The sequence below is a fragment of the Mya arenaria genome, chromosome 4 (assembly GCF_026914265.1).
Source record: "Mya arenaria isolate MELC-2E11 chromosome 4, ASM2691426v1".
In the NCBI taxonomy this organism is placed as follows: domain Eukaryota; kingdom Metazoa; phylum Mollusca; class Bivalvia; order Myida; family Myidae; genus Mya; species Mya arenaria.
In genome coordinates this window covers 9,667,403-9,688,841 of record NC_069125.1, presented here as the reverse complement: position 1 = coordinate 9,688,841, position 21,439 = coordinate 9,667,403, and the positions used below count along the sequence as shown (strand labels likewise).

At 33.2% G+C, this 21,439-nt stretch overlaps 2 protein-coding genes and 1 long non-coding RNA gene across 3 annotated transcripts in view; 1 reads left to right on the top strand and 2 right to left on the bottom strand.

Annotated features, from left to right (window-relative positions):
• The window catches only part of LOC128229954 (melanopsin-like), a 95,577-nt gene that overhangs the window by 28,255 nt on the left and 45,883 nt on the right, over positions 1-21,439 (bottom strand). The gene's annotated exons all lie outside the window — the stretch shown is intronic.
• On the top strand, positions 14,623-18,535 carry LOC128229956 (uncharacterized). Its single transcript, XR_008260149.1, has 3 exons — positions 14,623-14,834; positions 18,090-18,162; positions 18,429-18,535. It is a non-coding gene; the product is annotated as an uncharacterized LOC128229956 (long non-coding RNA).
• Positions 15,722-17,818, bottom strand: LOC128229955 (rhodopsin, GQ-coupled-like). Its single transcript, XM_052941882.1, has one exon. The coding sequence runs from the start codon at positions 17,500-17,502 to the stop codon at positions 16,081-16,083; it is 1,422 nt and encodes a 473-aa protein (XP_052797842.1). The 5' UTR covers positions 17,503-17,818; the 3' UTR covers positions 15,722-16,080.

Here is a 21,439-nt window from a genome sequence, read left to right as displayed (position 1 = left end):
TAAACTAGCCTAGTGGTACAAGCTGAGTGAGGCGCTTCTGTTGCTCTCTGCAATGATGAAGTCATCTTATGTGATAAGTGTAACCAAAGACAGATAGCAGAAAAGAAAAATGCTCACACGTCATCAGTTAGTAATGCATGGAAAACGAATGTAAAAATAAAATGCATCGTCATTTACTCTTCGATCTGGGTTTCTATTGCAAACATTTCTGGTTTACTTTGTTCAGGTGCTTCGCGTGTGAATGTTTTTAGTTGTCTTCACGGAAAACAACCTGTGTGAAGAAACTGTATCGCAATTACGGAAAAAGTAATTATCTTTATTTTGTTCATTACCTGTAAATTAAGCTAAATTATAAAATAAGATTGTTTTATAAGTAGTAATTCCTGAAATAAATTACCATAATAACCTCTTGATATGCATAGTGTAATTGTGTAGTCCTTATTTATATTGAATCTGTTAGAAATGAGTTGCAACTTTATGTATTTCATCAGAAAAAAGTAACTGGATTACATTAAGGGTTTATACTTTAACCGACACTTTGATCTACCAGTGTTTTTAGCAACAATTGTCTCAACAGATAAACTGATCATGGAACCAGCTAGCCATTTCCGTTACTTGGACAGGAGTAAGTTACCAGTACGATCGGTGTAAGACTGAATAACGATTTTTAATGTCAAAATTGTTCCATTCAACTATCGTGCCACTACAAAATATTGAAAAAAGAAATGTTTGTATATTACTTTCATATGTTGCATAAGCTTAGGAAATGAATTGAAACTCAAGCAGTAAAAGAAACAAAGTTTTAAAAGACATTAGTTTGCAACGTTTAGATCTGAAACTGTATTTTATAATATATTGCAACTAGGTAAAGACGTTACCTTAGCTAAAGCAGTGTGCAAGGTAGTGATACATTTTTTAAACATCATATATCTCAACAGTGAAGGTTTGTGAAATGTTAGCAGGTATATGTTTAGTAAATATTTATTTAATGATTTGATCAGTGAGATTTAATTTCATTAAAGCTACTGCCGTTCAGCCATTGCATTATTACGGTCGGGTCGTTCTATTCACAGAATGGGTGAGAAAGAATTACTGTAAAGTTTTCTTAAATAAACTGACGTATTTTTAACAATTCTTTGAATGAAATTATGAACTATCGGTGAATATGTAAGTTCTAAATTGCATGATTGATGTTGTACTCGGGGAAATGAATGCAGATGGGCTGGTTAGAATACGCGTAGATTTCCGCATGGAGTCCTCTGAACTACAGCCCAACTGCCTTCAAACCCGATAATGCCATTAATCCTGAAACTCATACTTTAAATAAGAACAGATCTACCGCACGCAAGTAACAATTGCCAATTAATAATATGAAACATAGCACACCGCCTGAAAAAAACATCCTTCAAGAAGAAATATAAATCCTTTTCAAGAATCGGTATGATGTATAGAGCGCACGAAATGCGTTTAAAACACAAACAAACCAGCTCATGTGATTAATTACATAAGACATAGACCTCTTATCTGTTTACAGCTTTTAAACACACTGAAAAACTTAAGTATTTTATACATATGATTCTACTTTTGTTAAATCCAAAATAAGCATTTCTGCTACAGAATGAATGGTTCCAAGATTCAAGTATTATTTGCAATTCGGTACATTTTTTTTTTAAATTAACCAGATTTAGATATATTTTAAAGTGTGAATATACATACTTATCAATCAATCAATCAATCAATCAATCAATCAATCAATCAATCAATCAATCAATCAATCAATCAATCAATCAATCAATCAATCAATCAATCAATCAATCAATCAATATATCTATCAATCAATCAATCAATTAATCGATCAATTAATCAATTAATACATCAATAAATTAATAAACCAATAAATAAATAAATCAAAATTCAATAGCTTTATGAACTCCTCCAAGAAGACATGCAATTTAAATGCTATTTAGAATTTATACACATGTAAGAATTCATGCTTATCTTTTTAATGAAAATCGACATATGTAATCATTTCTTATTTACTAAAATATCAATACATGGCGGCCATCATCGACGCTCATTTGATTTCTCAGCCCGCATCGAACGCTCGCGATTTATGCGTGAAGTTTCAGATTCTACATACTTTGCCGAACTGTTCATTTGATCTGCTTTTGATATCAACTACTACATCAAAGTGCCATGTGTTGACAAAGAAATACCCCACTAAATGTACGTCATCATGGAGCTAAATTAGAACAAATAATGTTTTGTCCTGGTGTGATCAACTTCTATTTTTGTCTATTCTACATAACCTTGCTATTTAGATAAACGATTTCTTATCTGCCGAACAAACTTTCAACATTTTTTTAGGTTTTATAGACGGAAATACAATGAAGAATACTTCACTTAAATTTTATGTTTTTTTTTTTTAATTTTTTAGATGTTTTTGGCGCCGTATAAACGCATAAATGTCATTGAAACGTTATATATGGCATGTTCCAAAGTACTTTACATTGTAGGGCGCTCTTCATTCATTACTTATTTAAAAGTAATAAAATTGAATAACTAAACTAAATTTACAAACCGACATTGAATCTAAAACAAAACTATACACGTGGATTGCGTCACTAAGGCTAAACGTGTATCGAGTTAAAGCTACACGGACAAGCCAAGCAGTTAATGATCTGCTGTGATAGCGTTTTATAACAAAAGATAAACAGATACAAAACTGGCAAACGTCACATGAAACACTTCAGTTCACCAATCTGTCTGAAGTGCAAGATCAAACATTTAACCGTAAGGGCGTTTAAAAGGATATGATTTTAGTTAGACTGATGAGTTCACATCCCTCCACGGTAAATTAAGTTTCTTTAGTACAGTGTACAAAATTATGTTTAACAACTAATAGTAAGCATTTACCAAAAAACAAGCCTGAAGTGTCGCTACCTTTTTATCTGATTGCCTTTCCAGTGGACAAAATATTATTTCGAACTCTTATGAGTTGTGGGAATTCCTTGAGTGGTCACGTTGGCAGTTTTGAGTGTTGACGGTGTTTTATTACCTATCAATGAACAGTTTCAATCAAACTTAACTGCCTTTTTAAAAAAAAGATAAAAATATGTTTGCAATGCATCTCGAATCAAGTTTAAACTATTTCCGAACGTATACGGAAAGTGGCGAGAAGTTGCGACCGCAAGGACAAGTGAAGAAAGTAAAATATAACTGCGTATTTTGATGGTTTACTCTGTCTTCTATAGGTATTATCAGAATCATGCTGTAAACTTTCTATTAATCCCGACAGTGATCTGGTTAACTGTTATATAGTCAAGACTTCCCATGAGGCAACAAAGCATGTAAAACCAACGTAGGGTAAATTTTGATAAACAGGAACTTCCAGACAGTTAGGAACAGCTTGAAGAGGTTTCTGTTGATTCATTAAGGAATTTTCCTCGGTGAAACGATTTGCAAAAGCTAAAAATACTGCATTCTCTAATTACAGTTACCGGTAAAAAATGTATAGTTAATCGCTTTCTTTGCTTTTGTTAAATGATAAAGCCAATGTTATTGATTAACGTTCAACAAAGACAGACAAAACAGAAATAAAGAAAAGAAAACATTTCACATTTTTCGTCAGTAATTATGCATATAACAAGATGAATCTTCTGCTTGCACATCCATCTGCGTTTACATACCAGACACCCCTAATTCACTGTCGGCTGCTGTATGAGTAAATGGTTCCTTTCTTCAATGTCAGTAATTGTTGTCTTCAAGTTAGACACCTTGCGTACAACAAATGACTTGTAATTATGGGAGAAGTGTTCACCTTCAGTTTTGTTATTTTGCACTGTAACCCTGCAGCCGAACCTAGAGATACACCTGTGTAAACTTAAATAAGTTAATCTGTTTTCTCGTGAGATTAATATATTTTGATAGTTCATACTTATATTATGCAATATGAGATTTGTCATAGAAATAAAAACAACATTATTCAGATAACAACTAAAGCATGCATTCTTATAAGTGAGAATAAACACACAATTTATGAGACTTTATCAGCAATACTACCGAGATTCAGATAGATTCCTGCCCATAACATTACCAAATAGCATGTCATCGGTGAAATTAAACATCTGCCTTGGCAACATCTGCAATTCACAAAGGTGTTGGTCCTTTAGCAATTATGTTAATGACAGACACATTTACAGCTGTTATCAAAAACATTATACTGTATTCTCGGCATGTCTATAAGCAAGTCTGCTCCGCTAATTATATTTTTGGGGAAAATAATAGTATTTAGACTCTTTACACACAACTCTAAATTTCGTTTGGTATATCCGTTGCCTTCAGTGCTAAGAAAAAGTAATTGATTTGCATTTTCCACGCTGGAAGAGCGATGCAATCAATACATTGCCTTCATTTATAGTCTTGTACACTCACAAAACTGGTATCTAGATAAACTATATGGTTGGTGAAAATATCAAGTAAAACTCACACTCTAATATTCCAAAAATACGTTATTCTGAATGCAACACGGCTGATGCTACAAGGTCCAAAATCTTTCACACATTTCCCTCAATATTTCAATTAAGATAAACGATTCAATACATTAAATTATTTGCGATTATGTGCCGAACAATCTTTAAACATTTTTAGAGGTTTATAGACGGTAATACCATCAAGAATACTTCACATCAATTTTATGGTTTTTTTTTTAATTTTTAGGATGTTTTTTGTGCCGTATACATGCTTAAAATGCCACGTCATATTTTGCATGTGCTTAAGTTCTTTGAATTGTAGGGCGCTCTTCATTCATTACTTATTTAAAACTAATAAAATTGAAATATCAGGATATAAACCATAAAGAGTAAAAACTATTGTCATAAAGGAGGATACATCAATGAACAGTTTCATTCAAAACAAACTGCCTTTCTTAAAACTCATTTTAAAATGTGTTGGCAATGTACCTCGAATCAAGTTTCAACTTTTGCCGAACGTTTTAAGTTTCAATAGCCATGAGCAGTCAAATGGCAAAGTAAAAAATAAACCTGCGTAGTTCGATGGTAGACTCTATCTACTATAGACATTATCAGGATCATCCTATGAACGTTCTATCAACCATGACTTTGGTAAATTTTTGGTTAATGTTTAAGACTTCCGCTGGGGGCAACAAGTTATCTAAACAAACTTCAAGTGAATTATGATGTACAGGAACATCAAGACAGTAAGGAACAGCTTGATAAGGATTCTGTGGATGTAAAGCAATTTTCTTTAGTGAAACGAATTGCTAAAACTAAGGCCACTGCATCCTTCAATTATAGTTACCGTTAATCGACGAACTTGTATATCTGTAAATCGCTTTTTTTGTCTCTGTTGAGTAAAAATGTCATTGTAATCGATTACCGTTCAACAAAGGCAGACAAATATAGAGAAAAGGAAACATTTTACATCAGTAATTATGCATATAACGAAATGTATCGTCTGCTTGCAAATCCGTCTGGGTTTAAACTACAGAAACCTCTAATTTACTGTGTTTTAAACTGATGTATGAATAAATGGTTCTTTGGTTAAACGTCAGGTTCTGTTGTCTTCAAGTAGGACACCATGCATTAATCAAATGGTGTATAATTATTGGAGAAGTGTTTGCCTTCAGTTTTGTTATTTTGCACTGTGACACTGAAGCCTTACATTGGTATTCACTTTTGAACACTTAAATAAATAAATCTGTTTTCACATGAGCTTACTGTATTTCAATATTTCACATCTAATTTAATGCAATGTGGAAATGTTAATACGAGTAAAACCAACACTATTCAGATAACAACTATAGCATGTATCAGTGAGAATAAACACACAATTTATGAAACGTTATCAGCAATAATGCCGAGATCCAGGTAGATACCTGTACATAACATTATCAAATATCATGTCATCGCTGAAAATAAACATTATCTTTGGCAGCATCTGCAAATTACAAAGCTGTGGGTGTTTTAGCAATTATTTTTATGACAAACACATTTATAGCAGCTGCTGCTTTTTCATACAAATATATAAACACCATTGACTAAACCATGCATAAGATTATATAGTTAGTAAAATCGTTACACACAACTCTGAATGTTGTTTGGAGTTTCTGTTGACTTCAGTGCTAAGAAAAAAAATGACTTGCTTTTTCCACGCTGACAAAGCGATGCGATTTATACATAGCCCTCATATTTAGTCTTTAAACTAACAGAAAAAAATATGTTGTAGTAAAAATATCATCTAAAACCTACACTCTATAATACCAAAAATAGGTTATTCTGAATGTAATTTAGCTGATGTTTCAAGGTCAAACACATTTATCTCAATATTTCAGAGATCTATTAACCACTTAAGTTTTGTCTGGATTCCGTCTTTACTATTCTCTATAACTTTGCAACAAGACATAGCGTGTTTTTTTCCGAAGGATTTTAAAATTTAAGTTTGAATAAAAGCATGAGATTTGGTGAACGTAGAACTGTACGATCTTCACTCTAACAGTCGAAATTGCGCATTACGTTGAGAAGTGATCGGTTATACTAGTTACAAAATACTTCTCAATGATAAAGATGCGTTTAGTATGCTAATAGTGGCTTCTAAAATATTCATAAATGGGTACCCACAAATGCTCCTTATATACCATACTTATTGTTTCGTCCTTTTCTCGAATAACTTCGAGGCGCATTCCACAAATTATTTCAACCTTTGAACGGATATAATCAGAAATATCAATTTGTTTCCGTTTCATTGACTCTTTCAAAAGATCTAGGTAAATACTTCTTCTTTTTTCTATTTACCGTTAATGCAGATATGTATAAGATGGAATCATTACGACCGCTTTAACGTTATTTGCTTAAATTATAAATAACATATTTGTGTTTATTACCGGAAACATTTTTGTTCAAGTACTATGAACCTCTTCATGAAATTTTCTGTGTCTTTTTATTACTTATTATTCGAACTTATTTAATTCATCTGCTGTCCAATTGGCTCACTTTTGATTTGCGTCAGGTTTTCTGATGTGTTGGGCGAAGGTATGATTCTTTTGCGACGCCTTCTGACTTTACATTGGCGTCGGTCGTATTGATTGTATTGGGCATTGAAGTATAGTACACAGACATATGGTAATATATTGTGTATACCACGGACGCACAGCTTTTACTATGTTTTTGTTCGAGAATAACTCGTATAGCATTTGATCTTTGTATTCAAGTTAGATAATTTAATTTAGATAAATTAATGCATTTAAATGGTATTTTTCCGTGAGCGATATGCTATCGATTGCGCAAAATATGTTTAGATAGTTGTTTATGATATTTCTTAATAGCTTCACCTACACCTCCATTCCTTGAATGAACTGCCTTTCAGCGATTGCATTATTACGGTCGGCTCATTCTTTTTACAGAATTGGTGAGAAAGAATAACTGTAAAATTTTCTTAAATGAAATAAAGCTTTTTTAACAATCTGTGAATGAAATAATGAACTATTGGTGAGTTTATATAATATGAATTGCGTGATGTACACGGGGATATGAACGCATTTGGGCTGGTTCAATCTAATGTTTTTTTTTCTCTTTTACAGATGTTCTTTGGCGCCGTATAAACGCATAAATGCCATCGAAACATAACATATTGCATGTGCAAATGTACTTAAAATTGTAGGGAGCTTTTCTTACATTAAATATTTAAAAGTAATGGAATTCAATTATAAATAAATATACCGTTAGGAGTTAAATCAATTGCCATAGCAGAGAATATCCCAACATTCTAAAACAAAATAATACACGTCGATTATGTCACTCAGGCTAAAAGTGTATCGAGTTGAAACTACACGGACAAGACCAGAATATTATAAGTATCTTCCATGGCCGAGAGTGTAAGATAGGTCCATTCCGACTTGAGCGTAGGGTGTTTTGCGGAAATGAGGTTTACCGAGTTTCCGCAAAACACCCTGCGCGAGGGTCGGGATGAACCTATCTTACATGAGCGGCTATGGTAGATGCTTTTTCTCCCACCTCTGTTAAACAAAATTAAGTAAAAATGTATTTTTTTGCCGGAACTCTTTTGTGCTTAGTAAAAATAATTGCGTACGGATATGCAATAATTCGTGGTTGTCATGGATATTCGCGCAGTGATTCAGAGTATATAAATGGTCTGATCGGTCTTTAAATAGTTCTACGAAGAGTGAAGCATTATTTCTTGAAAGGTGCGTGAAAACTGTTTTCTGGTGACATTTGAAGCGAGAAATAATTAACTCGCGTTCTAAATATTGCCACCAGACAAGGTTTCCATGATGCGCTACAGACGACAGTCTTCAACAAGGGAGGTAAAGTTCCATACGGGCATTTTATCTTCGCCCGTGGGCAATATAAGAATTTCTAGCATGGTTAAATTAATGGATCTACTTATCTGAGGTGGGAGAAAATTATCTGCTACAATAGCGTTTAAAAACAAAGAGAAACAGATAAACAACTGACATACATCACATAAAACACTTTAGTTCACCAATCTGACTGAAGTGCAAGATCAAACATTATAACAAGGACGTTTAAAAGGCTGTGATTTTAGCCATACTGATGAGTTCACATCCCTCAACGTTTAATTAAGTTTCTCTAGTACAGTGCTTGTCATTCATTAGCAACGGTAATGGTTTATAGCTTATAGAAAGCATTTACCAAAAAAAACGAGCCTGGAGTGTCGCTACCTTTTCATCTGATTGAAATTGATAACGGCTTACTGCTATAAGTGTACGACATCCTTGAAAAATACTGCTCTCCCAGTGGACAAAATATCAAAAACAGTTTCAATCAAACCAAACTGCCGTTGGAAAAGTTTTTTAAAAGTGTGTTTGGAATAGATCTTGAATCAGTATTTATATAATAAATACAGAAACAAGCACAGAAGCCAAAAGTTTTAACACAAACCCCGCTTAATTGCACAGGGTTAACGCTTAGGACATAGAAAACACAAACAAAAAATCTCCAGAAAAAAGAAACATGGAACAACAGAACACTACTCTACAAACAACAGTGTATGCATACTATATAAAAAAACTAGGTGTGTTTATCAATGATTGTTAGGTACCGTCTTGGAACGCTCAAACCTCACTCTTATCCCGAGTATACCGAAAAAAGTAAAAAAATAAAAGGTAAATCTGATCAAAGTATGCATGAACTTGAGGCAAATTGATATAATACAAATAATTATAAACTTATAGGTAAACCCAAAGTACTTCAACGATTAGGGATCCCAACTCTATCTGAAATTCGAGATATTTCCGAACGTATAGGAAAATTGCAGAGAAGCTGCGATCGCAAAGAGAAATCAAGTAGCAAAGTAAATAATAAGCCTGCGTAGTCCGATGGTTAAATGTGTCTTCTATAGGCATTAGCACGATCATGTTGTGAGCGTTTTATCACTCATGACAGTGATCTGGACGACTTCTTGTTAAATATTCAAGACGCCCCATGGAACGACAAGACAGGTGAAACCATACTAGAGTAAATTCTGATGAATATCAAGTCAGTTACGAACAGCATGATGAGGTTTCTGTTGATTTATTAAGCAATCTTCCTCAGTGGAAATAATTGCAAAAGCTAAGAATACTGCATCCTTCAACTATAGTTACTGGTAGAAAGTTCAGTAAATCGCTTTCGTTGCTTCTGGAAAATGATAAAGTCATGTATTTGATTCACGTTAAACAAAGGCAGACAAAAATAATAATGAAAATGAAACATTTCACATTTTCATCAGTAATTATGCATACAACTAAATGATTCGTCTGCTTGCACATCCGTCTGGGTTTAAATTGCAGATACTCCTAATTCACTTTGATTTAAGCTGCTGTGTGAATGAATGGTTCTTTGGTTAAATCACTTTCAGTTTTGTTATTTTGCACGGTAACACTACAGCATTACATAGAGATACACATGTGTACACTTTAGTAAGTAAATCTGTTTTCAAATGAGCGTACTATATATTGATATTACACATTTATATTATTGCAATATGGGATATTTAATAGAAATTAAAACACAATTTTCATATAAAAACTATAGCAAGTATTTACATCAGTGAGAATAAACATTCCATTGATGACACCTTATCAGCAATAATGCCGAGATCTAGGTAGATTTCTTTACATAACATTATATCAAATATCATGTCATCGGTTAAATTAAACATTTGCCAGGCCAATATATGCTATTTACAAAGGCGTGGGCCTTCCAGCAATTACTTATATGACAAACACATTTACAGCAGCGGCTGCTTTTCATACAAATAAATAAACTACATTGACTATAAATCACTACAATAATAAGGTTTCACCAAGAACATTATACTATATTTTCGGCATGTCTGTAAGCAAGGCCGTTCCTCTGTTTGGTGTTTACATTTCTAGAGAAAATAATATTATATAAGATCGTTGCACACAAGACTATAGGTAGTATGGAGTGACCGTATCCTTCAGTGTTAAAATTACAATTTTGACTGCTTATTTCCACGCTAATATAGTGATGCAATCAATATTTAGCCTTTATATTTAGTATTTTACACGCCTAAAAACGGGTATCTATAGAAAATGTATGGGTTGTCATAAGATGATTTAAAACTTACCCTCTAGAATACCAAATATAGCTTATTGTGCATGCCACACGGCTGATATTTCAGGATCCAAAAACTTTCACACATTTTCCTCATTATTTCAGAGATTTATTAACCACTCAACATTTGTCTGTAACCGGTCTTCCCCATATTTTATAATTTTGCAGCAAGCCATAAAGTCTTTTTATCAAGAATTGAACAGATAACTTTGATTAATCGCATTTGGAATTCTTTGCATTTTACGATCATCGCAACGACACTAAAAATTGTGCACAGCGTCAGGTGAACGCTTGTACCCGATATAAAACATTTCTGTAGAAGTGTGCTCCCCATTGATATGATGCGTTTACATTTGATTGAAAAAAAAATAAAAAAAAATTTATTTGCTTCATTTCATTGACCCTTAATTAAAAAAAGGTTTATATTTTATTTTTATTTACAGATATCGCAGACATGTATAAGTTGAGATCATTACAACAGTTGTAACGATATTTTGCTTATTATATAAAGCATAAATGTAGGTTTATTACCAACATCGAAAGCTCAAGTGATATGAACCTATTCATGATATTTTTGGGACGTTGTTTTGGGACGTTTTTACTACTTAATCATCGAACAACATATAATTCATCTGCTGTCAAGCTCACTTATGATTGTTTACTTCTTTCTTTTTACATAAACAGTATTTTCTATAAAATAAACGTTGTTACCTCTTGAAACAAGTAATGTTATTCTGTTCCTTCACATCATCTAGTATTTTGCGTCAAGTTTATGTTTGCAGAGGTATGTTTATTTTGTGACGCATCCGGGCTAAACTTGGCCGTCGGCAGTAATGAGTGTATTGGTCTAGATAGTCATTGAAGATTAGTACACAGACCTATTAGCCTGTAATATGTTCAGTTAGAAACTATTTATATTGTACATGATTTTAGAAGCCACCGTTTTGAACTTATTACTAGAACACGTATCCAAATTTTATTTTTGGTTGTCATAGTAACATACCCTTTGCGCCCACAATTAGGGATCATCTGGTTTAATCATAGGTACTGTTTCTGGTTACATAGTGTCACTTCAGTATCTAGGGCACAGGTAAACTACTAGGTATACGAAAGAAACGAACCAGAGTATGATATGTTTAATTTCACATGTCAAACATAGTGTTTTAAATAATAAAGTTTGTGTATACGTAGTGCACATATTTGTTCACTATATCAAATAGTTTGGAGACCACAAACAGCAGATTCTACCAAACATCGATGCTTTAATAGATAAATTGTTTTTTGTTGTTGTGATTATTTAGAAGCTATATTAATATAACTCTAAATGGGATCTGTTTACCAGGAGAAGTCTGGTATTGACCAACACAAGCTATGTTATTTATTATGAAAAAGGTCATATTTGGAAAACGATTAAATTTGAAAACACATTGCCAATTCTTACGTTAAACAAAACGAATATGTTAGCTATATTTCCTGTCACATGGCGTTTGCTTATGTTGTGAACGCCCAATCGTAATTGGCAGTGTCTGCGTGTTTTAGTATCACTGCATGCGCTTGATATGTGAAATTACCCAATGTAAATTGTTCTCTACAGGAACACAAACAGGTTGGAACAACGACAGTTTATCCATCTTACATGATTAACGAACACCTTCAGCAATTGTCTCGTTATTACGGAAGAAGCGATCACCTTTATGTTGTCTGGGAGTGTATTGCCTGTCAATAAACAACTTGTATTATAATAGGCCGACTTTACGAAATATTGTTTGACTTTACAACGCGATGAACGACATAGTTGTAAACTTTTAAACGGTAACTTTTCGATGGTGTGCTTAAATAATAAATGAAAAAATACAGCTGAAGTATTGTCTTCAATCTTGTTATGAATATTGTTTTACATTATTGTATCCATGAAATCCACAGAGCAGTACAGATTTGAAAATTAAGAAAGATTTGATTAACAACGTTGTTAACTTTCAGAAAATTATGAACAATCTGCCAGTGATATAATTATACATCAATTTCTGGGCAAATAGCCGCAATGGTGTCTATAAGCAGAATTGCTATTATGAACCATTAGAACATTTATAGTACTTCGTAGGTCCTGCGCGGGCTGCTCAAGAACTTCTTTGGATTTTTTACATTTGTTTAGTGGAATTGCAACTAAATACTTATATTTGTCGTGGATTCTGCTATAATATGTATTATTTTGAAACATCTACCTTCCATAGCATTATTTGTTTGTCTATAAACGGCGCATCCCAATAAAGTCAATCGGTATGCTTTCGACAACGCGAAAGCAATGTTTAATAGTTCGTTCACAATATTTGTTTAGATTTTATTACTGGTAATTTGTTTAAAAGATGATTCCATTTTATCTTCCCATTGAGAATACACTGAGTTGAGTATCGAAATACCAGAAAAACGGAATCGCATTGTATATATACTACAACCCAAAATTTTCTAAAAAATAGTTAATTTGTCATTCATTAGTTTAGAGTAATACATGCATATAACTCATTAAAATATGTTTTTCGGTTACACGAATTGCAAAAAAAATGCGTAACTCTTGAATAAAGTTCCGCGGTAAAAAAACAACTAAACGGTGAATTGAATCTTTTGCTTCATATTTGGTGATAAAGTTCATTTACGTACAACAAGAAGTATATTCTGTCAAATGTTCATCACTTCTAATGCTTAGAATACATAACTTAAATGCATCTTATCCAATAATTTTTGTTCGGCTTTAGACTCTTTGGCAATATCACTACCATTTTTATCCGACATGCCTCATTGATTCCATTGAGAAGATTGGCTGATGAGTTATACTTAATGTGTAAAAATATCACATCATATACATTTTAAAATAAGAAGTAAGTTTATTCAAAAGTGGTTATCAAATAAATTACCTGATTTCAATCTTATCGAATGATACGTCTCTTTGCATGCAGAAACTTGCATGAAACTGTGTAAGAAGTGTGCGTAGAGATTAATCAACAATATCTGCGAAGTAATTGCAAATTTAAATGTTACGTTTTATCAATATCCGTACTGTTATTGAAAACATCCTATCCCATCATGAGATATTCATAGACACAAAAAAACAAACATTTTTTACCGGAATGCAACGCCACAAAGACCTACAAGTACCTGCATCACAGTTTAGATATTTATATCATCATTATTGATTCTTTCTAAAAGTATTTCTAGAGTATAAACCATTTAAATCATAAATGGGCTAAGCTCGAGGATATTATTTATCTCAGAAAAATACTCATTTCTGTGAAGTAGATCAAACACACCGACACTCATATATGTATGTATGCAAATACTGCTGTCTTTTTAATTGTTAGACCATATTGATGAACTACAGCTTTTATTGTTGCAAAAGCACTTGTAGGTAGTGAAGCACTGCAGTTGAAGTCATAAATTGTACACTTAAATAAGACAATATGTTTTATCATGTTCTCACCAGATCAATGGTGCTTCAAATATATATTCATGTATAAAATGTTGAAACTCTGATAACATAACCGTTACACTCATAAAGATAACAGAACAACTCTGCATGAGATCTTACCAGTTCGAAAAAAACACACCCGAGTTATATGAGTTCATCAGGAATGATGTTAAGACGATGTTTGTAGTCTAAACAGTTTTAAAAATCATTTCATAATTGAATTTAAAATCTAAAATTGGCCCCTGTCCAATTAACCAATGCGTTGGGGTTTAAGCTCTTTGTTCTGATAAGAGGTGTGCATTTCATTCTGATTTTTCTTTAAATACTGTGTTTTTCTTAGATAAAATCTTATCAAGAATAACTGTTCTCATAAACATTTTCGAAAATATAGTTTTGTGCAAGCATATTTGGCTAATGGTTAACAATTCAGCATTGTCATGATTAAACAAATACTGTGAAAGTTCGTTGGTTTTAAATTTTGTACTTTTTTTTTCACAGTTTAACCGGTTGGATCTATGGTTCGTGTACCTTTCGTGTTTTTTAACCGAAAAGGGTTAATATCAATTGAGTGCTTAACACTGAAACAAATATTTCGTTGGATGTTTAAGCTAAATTCGAATAAGATGTTTATTCTTCTGACATACACAGTGGTATATGTTTTTTACAATTCGAAAGCAGAAGTGTCTGCACCTAATGTTGCTTTAAAGAAAAGTTGCCTAGTTGAACAACAGTTCGGAATAGTAAATCTGTGATACGTAAGTTTGTTTGGTAACATGTTTTATAGAAACATTCAATCAATTTGATTTAATTCAATTTAGTATGCGATCACTTTGTGAACATCACAATTATTGCATATATACATGTAACTATTATCACTCCTATATCATTGTTATTCCATGAGCGTAACCCAAGATACCCAAATTAGTCTAGTTTAAACAATATGTGTTTAACAACGATTACCAAGAACGTTGTTCATGTATTTACTTATGCTAAATCATTCTTTGTCACGATGTTCCTTAAGAGTTTGGTCTTGTCATGTGGCGGAAAGGGGGAGTACCCGGAGAAAACCAGTTGTCCAGCTTCGTGACCACAAACCAAACTCACATACACCCATGTTTGGAATGAAATCCAGAAGGCCTTGGTGTGATGCAAGTGTGCAAACCACTGACAACAGTTTTGAAATTGGATTATACCTTCCTTCAACTCAATAATTGATTCTTCTGGAATGTATTTGGATTTCAAATTTCGACACAATATTCGCTCAAAGTATACAAATTTGATTGGTAGTATACGTAAACAATTGAGATTTGATAAATTGTGTTTTACCAGAAGAATCTTGATTAGTAGTTAGTGTTATGTTTTAGGTTTTGATTTCGTCTGCTTTAATGTAAGAGCAAACAAATCCATCTCAAAAGTTCTTCTCATCAAGTTTGATTTTTTTATAAAAATACTAAGATTTATTATATACTTTCCAGTGGATAGATTTATCGGTGAAATAAGATATTTTATACGCTTTCAAACAGTGGAAATATCAATTTGATAGTTTTCACTGTAATGCAATTTAAGACCGGGTTCCAAATCTAACGTCAGCTGGGTCAGGGATTGGACGCAATTTCATCAACATGTAAGATAACAATATATATGACCTCGTGAACATCAAATGTGAATATTTTTATATTAATATCTATGTATAAATATAAATTTTGTTTCCCCACATGACACAGATAATGAGAATAGTATTACAACATTTATCACATTGATCAAATTCGACTTTGCCTAGTACCTCTTAACAGGATTCATTTTTGACTTTTTGAAGACTGCGCTTGTTCTGTACTTTTCATTGAAATAATGTGAACAATGACAGTAACTCCATCTAATTTTAACACTTCAAGCCAGAACATTTTAATTATCTTGCAAGGTTTATATCATTAATATTTAACAAAAAGGTATGAAAAATGAATAAATTAAAGTTAATGAAATAGTGATTTATTCTAAATATTATCACATTTCACCGGAAACTTCATCAATATAAGGAACATCGTCTGGTAAGTGCGCATCATCCTCATCAGTTTCCTCTTCGAGTTCAGGATTTTGTATATAGAAGTTAGCACGAGTCATGGACTCACGTTTATTTGGCACAGTCAAGTCCTTCAATGACTTTTTTGCTTGATAGCTACGTTTCACACGACCACTTGCTAAGCAAACTGGGAATGATTGAGTCTTCTGGCCCGCCCCTGTTAAAGCTTCATTTTGATTTCTTTGTCTATGATTTCCTGACATAAAAGGCGTTGACCGAAAACGGCGGAAGTATTTAACACTGTTTTTACGTTCGTCTTTGTAACAGTAATACAGTATTTTACGTCTCATATAACGTTGAAACGACATTCTAAGTGTTTTATTACGTATTCCGTAAATACATGAATGTATAACAGGCGCTGAGAGAAATAGCATCATTATTGTTGATACAAAGATTTCGTTCACGTGAAAATGCTTCGTGGAAAACACTTCAATTGATAATAGCACAGACATTGGCAAATAAACAATAACAAACGAACCAATCAACGTCAAAATGGTATACATGGCTTTTGTTCCTTTCACTGAAATGCTTAAGGATTTGCTATTTGGTACACCAGTAGCTTGAAGGACACAGGTCATTCGAATCATTGTGGCTGCTATTCTACTTGACTGATTTTTAGCGATTTTATAAATGTGCAAGTAACAAAACACCATTATTCCCAGTGGTACGTAAACAGCTGCAAGTAAAAATAGGAATATGTATAATTTCCCCGTTAAGGTATTCCTACACAAAAAACAGATCCCCGTCTCCGGATAAAAGACGAACCGGCTGTCACCTAAGAGTGGGGGTAATGATAGAACACACGCTAATAACCAAACTACACCGAATAACACAGCAAGTCTTTTTGCCCTGGCTTTAAATGGATGATTCAGTGGGCCCGCTATTGTCTGATATTCATCCCAGCTTAATGCTGTAATTGTCCATGATGTAACCAACGTCAACGCCATCAAGATAAATCCGTATGTTTGGCACACTATTAAACCTCCAATCCACTTTTCGGTAAAACTCACAGCAGAAGTGACGACATTGATAAATATTGTGAAAATCAACCCCGTACATCCTAAATGCACTAGAAGTATATTCCGCATTGTATGTAAACGTCTATTTGGCACTATTGCCATCAACATTAATGTGTTGAACGCTAATCCTGTTGCACTATATATCGCCAGCACAACTCCTCTTGCCGTTGCAACAACGCCAGTGTTTATATTATAATCCATGACCTGATGATCAAATGGTTCATTCCAATTTCTGTTGATGTTCTCATAGTTACTGATATTTTCAACTATGTGCATTTCTATCTCGGGCACAGGATATTCTGGAGTATGCATCTGTTTTTGCGTCATTACATGTAATTATCATCCTAGCGAAATAAATTTAAACATTTATCTTCACCGCAATAATTCAAATGTATCATCGACATGAGTGCATGCCAATGTTCTGTTTTGCTTAACAAATTTATCATTTACTGAAATTACGTGTACTTCTATTTAGCCTGTGAGATAAAGTATGGTTGAAAGCAACATCTTCCAGAAATGCTTCTAATAATCTCCAATCAAACCTTCAGAAATCGTGTACCTAGAGCATTATCTGTTTTCTTCTGATTGAAATAAACCATAGTTCTAAGAAGTTGAATAAGTCCTCCCACGAAGGATGAGTGTATACCAGAAACATTAGCAATACACTCCATGTACTTATAAATAGTACCTAAGATTGTTGTTTTTGTCAGCTGCACATGTGTTTATCAAACGTAATTCACGTTCTCTGCTAATCCGCCTTATTTATCAAAGAGGCATCGACAAAGTCATGACTTTGTAAAGTAAGAAAATATTTAGATGGTTAAAGAAGTCACCGCAATGAACTTATTACACGAAAACGTGCACAAATTATAATTGAGTCGGCAACGTAACAGGTATTTTGCGCTCTTTTCAAGGTTACGAGTCGTCTGGTCTTGACAAACAAACTGGTAATGGCAACATGCGGTACTTTCTGCTTCTGGAACACAGGTAAATGATCAATTAGGATTGGTGTCCGATCTAATAAAGAACGAAATATTTAAAAGGTTCAAATTATTTTATACGTTAGACAAAATTGTTTAAATTGAATATTTTGTATGAACGTAATCTACCTATATGTACACTTATATAAGATAGTTTGGGAATTATCAACAGCATATGCTACCAAACAATGAATACTTAAATTGAAACCTTTTTTAATGTCGTGATTATTTTAAACAACTTTCATTTTGTTTTTGATGAAATACATTTTCCAGGAGAAGTCCGGTATAGAATAACTACAGCCGTTTACTTCGACAATAGTACGGTCATTCTTGGAAAACTACGTTTGAAAGAGAAGGTTTGGATTTGTTCCCAGTTTTAGTACAATGATGTATTGGAATAAGAGTGAGGTTTGTGCACATAAACTGGTCTAAACCTCCAATAGATTTACATTTTACTGATCATTCCAAGGCGGTACCTAACAATCTGTGATAAACATACCTAGGTTTTTATATATAGTATGTATGCACTGTGCTGCTTGTGGAGGTTTGGAGTAACTTTAATAGTGAATGGTTTAATGTTTTTGTTTATGTTTTTTTTATGTTATATGTCTTTGGCGTTTACCCAGTGCCATTAAACCGGGTTTATGTTTAGATTGTTTGCTACTGAGCTTGTTTCTGTAGCTTTTCGCATAAATATTGGGTACAATTGTAGGGTCAATACACATTTTTGAGGTCATTTCTATCTGCAAATTCCCATTGATTGGTTTACATCCCGATTGTGTAGCTTCTACTTTTAACATATAAATGGTGGGGTAACTTATCTAAACCGGAAAACTTAGTGTAAATGGTCTGGCGCAGACGCTATATTTTATTCAATCATAGATTGACAATTTCCATCTGTTTTACTTGAGCATCAGATAAAAGAATGTTGAAAATGTCTTTATTCATTGCACACGACACAATGAAATCATATCCATATTAGTCATTTGTTCAGAACCACATCGGGAAAAATAACATCATTCTGAAGGCTCTAGTAGACTCCAATTCAATGAACACTTGTGCCAGTGACCACTCCAATGGGTTACTTCCATCATTTAACGGTAAAGCAATTTTAATTAAGGTATGGTTTTACATTTTACTGACCGTTTTAAGTCGGTACATAACAGAACTTGATAAACATCCCTTTTTTAATTTTATAAGGTAAACATGTACTGTGTAGTTTGTGGAGATTTGTGTCTGTTGTTCCATGTGTTTGGTTTGTGATTGTTTGTTTTTGTGTTCTATGTCTTTGGCGTTGATCCTGTGCCATTTAATGGGGTTTATGTTTAAACTTTCGCCTACTGTGCTGGTTTCTGTAGTTTTTTCAAATAAATAGTGTTTGTAGTGCATGTATGTGGTGTAAGTTATTTTTTGGTGTATGCATTTGCAAATGTGATGTTAATATGTTCATGTCTATAGTTCATTATCGTATAGGTCCTTGCTTTGCGTCCCTAAATAGGTTTATTTTTGAATATCCGACAACTCGACTTGTCCCTGTATTTTTCATTGTTTAATTGGGAATAAAGAATGCAAATTCAGGTCTTCCGGCGTCCATTATTATGATCCGGGCCTTGATATCGCGTATGTAAAACCAAATGCCAGTCGCTTACGCCACGGTAATTTGTTGTAAAATGCACATTTTTCTACCGATAAAGACCAGCTTTTGCTCATTAGCACCCCCGTACACTTAATTTATGCAATATTCAGATCTTCATTTTTTAAATCCAGTAGTTCCATTGTAATAAGATTCAAAATGTATGTATCAGGATTTGTTCAGAATGTTTAAGAAGTGTCTGTTTATTCAATGCGCAGCAATTAAAGATTAAAATTAATTTTATTCAGTTTGAAAGATCTTCAGGGTTCTTATTTGGTAAATAAGGGCAATCTTCTCTAATCTTGGGTCTTCTGGATAAAATAAAAGCTTTCATAAAAGTTCCGCCAGCGCTAACACCTTCTTAAGTCTTGGATTCAATTTGATTATGTAAAAATAGCATCTAAACGTTTTGTTAGAATTATTCTGAAAGTGTTGTTGGATTCAAAATAGTGTGCATGTCAATGTTAGCAGGGTCATGTTTACGAAGTTATTGTATTATATGTTTTCCGGCGTTCTATTTTATTGTAAGTGATATCTGACTGATTTAAAACAGAGATCTTACATTTTGATATCTGAACTGTTTCAAAATTACCGCCCATTTAGCTGTCAAAATAAAACGTCAGCGTACATTTAGCTTGGACACCTTATCAATGACGCCATCTCCGGAACAGTTTGACTTCATCAAGATTTTAACACTTTTCTATAAATAAATATCAATTAACGTCATTTTGAATCAGTTTAAACCATAAATGTTTAAAAGAATAAGGGTTATTTTCAGTGGGACTTATCATCTCACTCAATGAAATACAATTTATATCCAACTGACACAAACAAGTATCCTCTTCATAAGACGTACTTTAAGGGATAGTTGTAGAAAGGATATGCTAACTGTATTCTCATATATCCCCAGTGTTATATTTAAAGTTGAAAGTAGCATAAATAGGAAAATGAATATCTTTCCCGTCACCCTTCTGGCCGTTACAGATAATATGGAATAAAAACTGGCGTAATTTCAACTGCGGCATTTGGCAATGGTATCAATTGAATCATCTCTGTTCCTGTAGAAAGTGCTGGTAGTTTACACATGTTTGATGCTTACATTTCTGAGGCGAAGGTAATTATGTTTGAGCAAGCATAGGCTGCTAATCCGACATAACTGATCAACCTTCTGAACTATTCTCCAACAGTTGTCCACGGAAATATTTCATATATATAATTCTGCTTGTGAACATAATTGTTGCAACTTCTGCTTGCTTACAAAATGATTGTAAAATACTTCATGTTCACACAATGGTATCAAAATTCTGCTTGTTCACACAATGGTTGAGAAATACTGCTTGTTTACACAATTGTTGCAAAATTCTGCTTGCTTACACAATGATTGAAACATACTGCTTGTTCACACAATGATTGAAAAATATTGCTTGCTTACACAATGATTGAACAAAACTGATTGTTTACGCAATGGTTGCAAAATCCTGCTTGTTTACTCAATGGTTGAAAATGTTGATTGTTTGGTTGAAAATTCAGCTTTCTTACACAATGGTTTCATTTTATTCAAATATTACTTCATATATTTTTTATTCGTTTCTCTCGATATCTACTTAAACTGAATTGCAATGGCCACATGTATGATAATCGTATGAAGCAC